General features: G+C 41.5%; 1 protein-coding gene across 1 annotated transcript; it reads right to left on the bottom strand.

The window, feature by feature from the left end:
• Nucleotides 1-6,568: 6,568 nt before the first annotated feature.
• On the bottom strand, nucleotides 6,569-9,182 carry LOC110490903 (mitochondrial import inner membrane translocase subunit Tim21). The gene is made up of 6 exons (XM_090201535.1): nucleotides 9,098-9,182; nucleotides 8,532-8,594; nucleotides 8,328-8,425; nucleotides 7,993-8,066; nucleotides 7,773-7,873; nucleotides 6,569-7,591 (listed from the first exon to the last, which is right to left on the bottom strand). Exons 1-6 carry the CDS (start codon nucleotides 9,180-9,182, stop codon nucleotides 7,584-7,586), a joined length of 429 nt encoding a protein of 142 aa, XP_090057661.1. The 3' UTR covers nucleotides 6,569-7,583.
• Between the last annotated feature and the right edge of the window lie 679 nt (nucleotides 9,183-9,861).

The raw sequence follows: 9,861 nt of genomic DNA, 5'->3' as shown, positions 1-9,861 counted from the left end.
TATTTCTGGATCTTGCTGATAAGCTTACTGAGCTGCAAAAACAAGTGTACACATGAATGGCTTATAATAGCTGGAGACTTCAATGAAACACCTGATGACTCTTTAGATTTTCACCTAGAATAGCTCAGAGATCTCAGAATAGTGACATCATCACCCCATTTAGCAGTAAACTGACTGTGGTTGATACATGGCATTTCTTTATTACAAACTTAGTCTATTTCTAATTTCTCCCCCACTTTTACAGAAGTAAGTTATAAACATGCTACTTTGACTGATCATAAAAGTAAACGACTGAAAGTTAGAATTTGAGGACACTGGAAACTTAATAATTCACTCCTAAATGATCCAGCCAGTCTTTAATAAGAGCATAAAGAGCTTAATCAGGGAGGATTTAGAACCAAAGCATGGAAGTAACTGGGAAATATTTCAATTCAAAGTAAGATCTCTATTACGCGCAGTAAGGAACTAGAAGGGCCTTGGTCAGGGAGGTGACTAAGAACCCGATGGCCACTCTAACAGAGCTCCATAGTTCCTCTGTGGAGAGGGAAGAACCTTCCAGAAGGACAACCATCTCTGTAGCACTCCACCATTCAGGCCATTATGGTAGAGTGGCCAGACAGAAGCAACTCCTCAGTAAAAGGCACATGACAGCCTACTTGTAGTTTGCCAAAAGGCACCTAAAGGACTCTCAGACCATGAGAAACAAGATTCTCTGGTCTGATGAAATCAAGATTGAACTCTTTGGACTGAATGCCAAGTGTCACGTCTGGAGGAAAACCTGGCACCATCCCTACAGTGAAGCATGGTGGTGGCAGAATCATGCTAGCCAGGATTGTGGGAAAGATGAATGGAGCAGAGTACAGAGATCCTTGATGAAAACCTGCTCCAGAGCGCTCAGGACCTCAGACTGGGGAAAAGGTTCACCTTCCAACAGGACAAGGACCCCAATTACACAGCCCAAGACAATGAAGGAGTGGCTTTGTGACAAGTCCTTGATTGGTCCAGCCAGAGCCCGGACTTGAACCCGATCGCACATCTCTGGAGAGACCTGAAAATAGCCGTGCAAACAACAAAGGCCCAAACAACCAAAGGCTCAACTTACTTTCACTGTGGTCCTTCTGAACGAGTGTCACTACACTCACTGCAATTTGCAAAGCAATAACAACAGCACTAATGACTATCATAACATTATTAACAATAGAAAAATACAGGAGGTACCCATTAATAATGGTTCACTTCTAGAAAGATGCCCTAAATCAATCAGCCATGAAACTTCCTCAACCAACTTTATATACAGTCAGGTCCTAAATTATCAGTACCCTTAAAGATGTGCAAAAAAGACACAAAAATAAATTCAAATATGGAGCTATATCGTATGCGCCAGAAAAATTGGGGAAATTATATTTTATACTAATACTAATACATATAATTGCTCAGAGAAATAGATGTTTACCAAGTAATTGTTTTATTTATTTAAAAAAAAATGGATGTCAAAATTATTGGCACACCTTTTTTCAATACCTTACCTTGCGAGGACAATGGCACTGAGCCTTTTTCTATCATGTTTTATGAGATTGGAGAACACATTGGGAGGGATCTTAGAACACTCATCCCTACAGAATCTTTCCAGTTCCTTGATATCGTTTGTCTGCGCTTATGGACTGCACACTTCAATTCAAACCACGTTTTCAACAGGGTTCCAGTCCGGAAACTGAGATGGCCATTGCAAAATGTAAAGTTTTGTGGTCAATTAACCTTTTCTTTGTGTATTTTGATGTGTGCTTGATGTGTTAGTCTTGCTAGAAGATCCACTTGCATCGGCAACCAGGTTTTTGGCTAAAAGGTCCTGGTACTGGGTAAAGTTCATGATGCCGTTGATCTTAACAAGGGCCCCAGGACCAGTGGAAGCAAAATATTCCCATAACATCAAAGTTCGACCACCATATTTTACAGCAGGTGTGGGGTTCTTTTCTGCTTACGCCTCTTTCTTTAGACACCAAACTCACCACTAGCGTGCTTGGTCAAAGAGCTCTATTTTCATGCCATCCAACAAATGTAAATGCCTTGGAGACTGCTAAAACATTATTGGCACTTGGATTGGAACCTGTGCTATGGTCAGATGACATGTCTATAGGGAGGAGGAAGTAGGGAAGAGTTTTGAGAATGCACTCCAATAAATCTAGACTGTTCCATTTCGCTAGCACTACAACGACAGAGGCAGAGCAGATATCTGCCAATATCAATTCTAAACACTTAAGTTATATAGGCTGTGTTTTTCTTTTAGAAAACTCTGCAATGTGATCAATAGTTAAAATGAACAAAGCTTAATATTTAAATCAAATGAAAATAACTAAATGACGTACAACATAAAGAGTGACTATGAAATTCCTACCACACCCTTTTGGCTTCTTCTTGTTGGCCACCTTGGTTAGTAAAAAAATATATAAATTCCAAACACTTAATTGTAGCTTCTATTACGACCAGAAGAAAAAACAAACGTGAAAGCATGTGATCTATTTCCAAAAAGGTCCACTTGCTTTGCCTCGACTGAGAAGGATTTAAGTAATGGATTTCAGTTAATGACTCCGATGGACTGTGATACACCAACACTTACCAGGGAGACACCCTGGACCCAAACTGTTACAGACCTATATCCATCCTGCCCTGCCTATCTAAGGTCTTCGAAAGCCAAGTCAACAAACAGATCACTGACCATCTCGAATCCCACCTTAACTTCTCCGCTGTGCAATTCCGAGCCGGTCACGGGTGCACCTCAGCCACGCTCAAGGTACTAAACGATATCATAACCGCCATTGATAAAAGACAGTACTGTGCAGCCGTCTTCATCGACCTGGCTAAAGCTTTCGACTCTGTCAATCATCATATTCTTACCGGCAGACTCAGTAGCCTCGGTTTTTCTAATAACTGCCTTGCCTGGTTCACCAACTACTTTGCAGAAAGAGTTCAGTGTGTCGAATCGGAGGGCATGTTGTCCGGCCCTCTGGCAGTCTCTATGGGGGTGCCGCAGGGTTCAATTCTCGGGCAGACTCTTTTCTCTGTAAATATATCAATGATGTTGCTCTTGCTGCGTGCGATTCCCTGATCCACCTCTACGCAGATGACACCATTCTGTATACTTCCGGCCCGTCCTTGGCCACTGTGCTATCTAACCTCCAAACGTGCTTCAATGCCATACAACACTCCTTCCGTGGCCTCCAAATGCTCTTAAACGCTAGTAAAACCAAATGCATGCTTTTCAACCGTTCGCTGCCTGCACCCGCACGCCCGACTAGCATCACCACCCTGGATGGTTCCGAACTAGAATACGTGGACATCTATAAGTACCTAGGTGTCTGGCTAGACTGTAAACTCTCCTTCCAGACTCATATCAAACATCTCCAATCTAAAATCAAATCTAGAATCTGCTTTCTATTTCGCAACAAAGCCTCCTTCACTCACGCCGCCAAACTTACCCTAGTAAAACTGACTATCCTACCGATCCTCGACTTCGGCAATGTCATCTACAAAATAGCTTCCAATAATCTACTCAGCAAACTGGATGGTTTATCACAGTGCCATCCGTTTTGTTACTAAAGCACCTTAACACCCACCACTGTGACCTGTATGCTCTAGTCGGCTGGTCCCTCGCTACATATTCGTTGCCAGACCCACTGGCTCCAGGTCATCTACAAGTCCATGCTATGTAAATCTCCGCCTTATCTCAGTTCTCTGGTCACGATGGCAACACCCACCCCCGTAGCACGCGCTCCAGCAGGTGTATCTCACTGATCATCCCTAAAGCCAACACCTCATTTGGCCGCCTTTCCTTCCAGTTCTCTGCTGCCTGTGACTGGAACGAATTGCAAAAATCTCTGAAGTTGGAGACTTTTATCTCCCTCACCAACGTTAAACATCTGCTATCTGAGCAGCTAACCGATCGCTGCAGCTGTACATAGTCCATCGGTAAATAGCCCACCCAATTCACCTACCTCATCCCCATACTGTTTTTATTTATTTACTTTTCTACTCTTTTGCACACCAGTATCTCTACCTGCACATGACCATCTGATAATTTATCACTCCAGTGTTAATCTGCTAAATTGTAATTATTGCCTACCTCCTCATGCCTTTTGCACACAATGTATATAGACTATTTTCTTTCTACTGTGTTATTGACTTGTTTATTGTTTACTCCATGTGTAACTCTGTGTTGTTATCTGTTCACACTGCTTTGCTTTATCTTGGCCAGGTCGCAGTTGTAAATGAGAACTTGTTCTCAACTAGCCTAGGCTAGTCAACTAGCCTTCAGGCTTCAAACATAAAGATATAAAACTGTATTTTTTTGTGAAGAATCAACAACAAGTGGGACACAATCATGAAGTGGAACGACATTTATTGGATATTTCAAACTTTTTTAACAAATCAAAAACTGAAAAATTGGGCGTGCAAAATTATTCAGCCCCTTTACTTTCATTGCAGCAAACTCTCTCCAGAATTTCAGTGAGGATCTCTGAATGATCCAATGTTGACCTAAATGACTAATGATGATAAATACAATCCACCTGTGTGTAATCAAGTCTCCGTATAAATGCACCTGCACTGTGGTAGTCTCAGAGGTCCGTTAAAAGCGCAGAGAGCATCATGAAGAACAAGGAACACACCAGGCAGGTCCGAGATACTGTTGTGAAGAAGTTTAAAGCCGGATTTGGATACAAAAAGATTTCCCAAGCTTTAAACATCCAAGGAGCACTGTGCAAGCGATAATATTGAAATGGAAGGAGTATCAGACCACTGCAAATCTACCAAGACCTGGCCGTCCCTCTAAACTTTCAGCTCATACAAGGAGAAGACTGATCAGAGATGCAGCCAAGAGGCCCATGATCACTCTGGATGAACTGCAGAGATCTACAGCTGAGGTGGGAGACTCTGTCCATAGGACAACAATCAGTCGTATATTGCACAAATCTGGCCTTTATGGAAGAGTGGCAAGAAGAAAGCCATTTCTTAAAGATATCCATAAAAAGTGTCGTTTAAAGTTTGCCACAAGCCACCTGGGAGACACACCAAACATGTGGAAGAAGGTGCTCTGGTCAGATGAAACCAAAATTGAACTTTTTGGCAACAATGCAAGACGTTATGTTTGGCGTAAAAGCAACACAGCTGAACACACCATCCCCACTGTCAAACATGGTGGTGGCAGCATCATGGTTTGGGCCTGCTTTTCTTCAGCAGGGACAGGGAAGATGGTTAAAAGTGATGGGAAGATGGATGGAGCCAAATACAGGACCATTCTGGAAGAAAACCTGGTGGAGTCTGCAAAAGACCTGAGACTGGGACGGAGATTTGTCTTCCAACAAGACAATGATCCAAAACATAAAGCTAAATCTACAATGGAATGGTTCAAAAATAAACATATCCAGGTGTTAGAATGGCCAAGTCAAAGTCCAGACCTGAATCCAATCGAGAATCTGTGGAAAGAACTGAAAACTGCTGTTCACAAATGCTCTCCATCCAACCTCACTGAGCTCGAGCTGTTTTGCAAGGAGGAATGGGAAAACATTTCAGTCTCTCGATGTGCAAAACTGATAGAGACATACCCCAAGCGACTTACAGCTGTAATCGCAGCAAAAGGTGGCGCTACAAAGTATTAACTTAAGGGGGCTGAATAATTTTGCACGCCCAATTTTTCAGTTTTTGATTTGTTAAAAAAGTTTGAAATATCCAATAAATGTTGTTCCACTTCATGATTGTGTCCCACTTGTTGTTGATTCTTCACAAAAAAATACAGTTTTATATCTTTATGTTTGAAGCCTGAAATGTGGCAAAAGGTGGCAAAGTTCAAGGGGGCCGAATACTTTCGCAAGACACTGTACATTCACTTATGCTTTTGATAAAGTAATCCTTAATTTATTGGATTGAGAAATGTCACCATCTGACTGGAAATGTGATTATCTAACTGGAAATGTGATTTTCTGACTGGAAATGTGATTATCTGACTGGAAATGTGATTATCTGACTGGAAATGTCACCATCTGACTGGAAATGTGATTATCTGACTGGAAATGTCACCATCTGACTGGAAATGTCACCATCTGACTGGAAATGTGATTATCTGACAGGAAATGTCACCATCTGACTGGAAATGTGAACATCTGACTGGAAATGTCACCATCTGACTGGGAATGTGGTCATCTGACTGGGAATGTCACCATCTGACTGGGGATGTGATCATCTGACTGGGAATGTCACCATCTGACTGGAAATGTGATTATCTGACTGGGAATGTGATCATCTGACTGGGAATGTGATCATCTGACTGGGAATGTCACCATCTGACTGGAAATGTCACCATCTGACTAGAAATGTGATCATCTGACTGGGAATGTGATCATCTGACTAGGAATGTCACCATCTGACTGGAAATGTGACCATCTGACTGGAAATGTCACCATCTGACTGGAAATGTGAGCATCTGACTGGGAATGTGAGCAGGCCTGTGGAAATGTGAGCAGGCCTGTGGAAATGTCACCATCTGGTGTCCATACACACAAAAATCAAAGAGATACACTTTTAATACATTTATTATATTAAATAAAATGTAATTTCTTTCTCCAATACACTTGAAGGTGGGGAACACCATTGCAAAACGTGATTGACATTTAAATTCCAAGGGGTATAAATGTCAACGCAATATTTAGCTCACGAGATGTCAAATCTCATCGCAGGAACACACTTGTTAATGTGGACAAATCATTTCTCAACTTTAACACCAAATCGTCTTAAGCAAAATCCCAATGATCTCTTGGCAGGTTTGTGTCTCCGTTTAGTACTGCTCCACAACCAAGAAAATAGGCTACATTCTCACTTTTGAGTTGTCAAAACACAAATAGCATCTGTGCAACAGTTTAGACTATTTTTTTATTTATGTTACCTTTATTTAACTAGGCAAGTCAGTTAAAGAACAAATTCTTATTTTCAATGACGGCCGAGGAACAGTGGGTTAACTGCCTGTTCAGGGGCAGAACGACAGATTTGTACCTTATCAGCTCGGGGGTTTGAACTTGCAACCTTCCGGTTACTAGTCCGGTATAATTCTTTCACAAATGCCTTTAATCCTCTGGAACTTCAACACTGCATGGCATTGGTTGGCAATCAGCAGGCAACAGCCACCTCAAAGAAGCACCATCCAACATGCTCCCTCTCGTCTCAAAATAAAGAAATTGTCCCGAGCGCTGAGTGATCTGTTTCGCTTACAATCATCTTCTTACCCCATTTTTCTAAATCACCCAAAATAACTGTGACAATGCTATCAACACTAAAACTAATACTAAACAAGACATCTGGAGATAGAGACTTGATTGCCATCTGCTATTTTGTTGTTTAAACTGATACACTCTGTAAAACTGTATCGGCATCTGTTAAGACATTGTGTCACAAATATTACTCAGCAACAAATGAATTTACTCCCTGCACCAGCACCTTTTTAGACTGGTAAAATAGTCAGCCTCCATCTTATCTGTTGTCCACGATGACGATGGTTCTCCTTGGGTAGGTGTCTACTTCCACCAAGATGTAGCGAAACTCTAACTTTCTAGTTCCAGGGTTCCGTCAAAAGAGGACAAAAGCACGTTAAACATTTTTTCCCCACAACTTAAATAGCCTCTATGCAGATTAGCCAAATCTTAAAGATGAAAATTGAGTTAAAATCAAATCAACCAGATTATTGACACATGAAAGAAAGACAAAATACTACATGAATAGTATATCCTAACCTCTTTGGATTCCGTGTGCACCGTTCCCTGAGGGTTCTTCCCCTTCAATGTAGAACTTCAGCCTCATGTGCTTTGGTCCATCCTTCATATACTCTACATGACTGAAGAAAACATGCTAGTTATCACACTTACAAAAGTCGGTCTGTTTTAATGAGGTCATTTTGTATTCCTAGTGTCTGAAGAAAGACAATCTTGGTAAAAAAAAAGAGTGAATTCTCACCTAACTCGCTGTCTTCTACCACGACGGGACGTCTCACCAAAGCACTTGATTGGCTCCCCAAACACTCCAATCACCTGTGGTTTAACAAGATGATAGAAAAGAGCAATCAGCTTCACACCATATTGCTTTAACCTAACCTGTGTCTTCAGATCAGTGCAGATGCAGAGAGGGAGACAAGACTAATGACATTTTGATGGTTAATGTCTAACTCAGTGCTCCTGTATTCCAAGACACATTCCTGCGAAAGGTCAATGCATAAATTAATTGAACTGAAATGCAGACCGAGACTAGATGGTTTTGTTGATGTTATGTTTCGGTGCTTGTTCTAATCTCACCTCTGGGTGTAACCTGGCTTCGTTGAAGGCTTTGCTGTAGACCTTGTTGGGGCTGGAGGAGGAGAACAGCTCCTGGAACACCACATACAACAACCCACCTGGGAACAAAACACACAGGTGTCAACAGGTGGGAGCAATACTGCCTTTCAATCAGACTACATCAACTAATGTTTCAATATCATATTGTGGAAGTTGTGGAATCACCAGTTACTCCAAGTCCGATGAGCACAACTATGAGATAGGTGAGGTCTTTGCCAGCTTCTTTGACTGTTGAGAGGGCAAGAACTGTGATTTAGTATACCCTCCTGTAATATTCATACGTGTAAAAATACTGAATTGGATGCATTTTACCGCCATATCATACTGTGCTATGATTGGTTAAGACCACCCAAATGGTTAGGTCATCGTCAGTTTGATCCTGGTTGGCGATACGTGAACATGCCAGTTATAGCTAGCTAATAAAGAGCTACTGTAGTACTGCATTTTATTATTTTGTACAAAGTGTGCAAAACAAGACACCTTCTAGTACTAAACTCTGATAACTGGACCAAAGGATGGGCCAATGTCTTATTTTGCAACAAGTGTGATCATGGCCAAAAACAAATCCACTGATTCTGTCCAGTTACTGGCTGATTGTTTGACAATTACATTCCTGTGTTTGACAGACTTACCTTAGGTACTGACACCTGTCCACCATCATTTTCTTCTTTACTTCTCAACCTTGTGTCGAGAGAAATGCTTCGATTCGGTGTGCAAAATATAGCGCTCACAATAGCTGAGCGATCTGCGGTCCTGTAGAAAATATATCTGGATGGCGCTGTAGTCGGTTCCTGAAGGGGCACACTGTTTTTGCATGCCTTTCCATATTCGAACAACGCATTGCGTTGATAGTGATTGATGTTGCCGCAAATTACGCCGCACAGCTTCCAGTATGAAAGAATAGACCATGTTGTCCTCTATTCACGTTGACTTGCTCGCCACCTCAGCTGTCAAAACGCTCTCGGTGTCTGGCCTCTACTTCGCAAACTTTCCCAGTATTAATAAACTGTTACTAAAGTCAAACCATTATTCGATATAAATGACCCATAGGAACACAAATCAATCTACATTTCAATAAATACTTGCAGGTCTGTCAGCGTTACATTTGGAAGCTTACTGTTGAACCTTGGGCGCACGTATGTGTCGTGCTCGCTGTACCCGCGCGAAGAACTGTGGGAAAGTGAGTTTTCTTGGTAGAATGGTCGTCACTAGATACCACAGTCACAAAGTCATAATTATGGCTAAAACCCGTCTATTTCTACAATTTATCTTCTTAAAAATATTATTTTAAACCTAACCACACTGCTAAATTTTGTCTAATACTAACCTTAAATTAAGACCAAAAAGCACATTTTTGTGTGCATGACTTTTTACGATTTTGATTAGTGACCACAGCCACAAAGAATCCTGGCTGATATCTGTTGTCCCTGACAAGTCCCAGTGAATTATATCAAAGAGAATGCTGTGTTGGATGAAATAGACACCACAGCGAGTT

The sequence above is a fragment of the Oncorhynchus mykiss genome, chromosome 15 (genome assembly GCF_057628025.1).
Source record: "Oncorhynchus mykiss isolate SJ-2025 chromosome 15, ASM5762802v1, whole genome shotgun sequence".
In the NCBI taxonomy this organism is placed as follows: domain Eukaryota; kingdom Metazoa; phylum Chordata; class Actinopteri; order Salmoniformes; family Salmonidae; genus Oncorhynchus; species Oncorhynchus mykiss.
The sequence above is the reverse complement of the archived record's forward strand: the minus strand, read 5'-3'. Positions and strand labels throughout refer to the sequence as shown.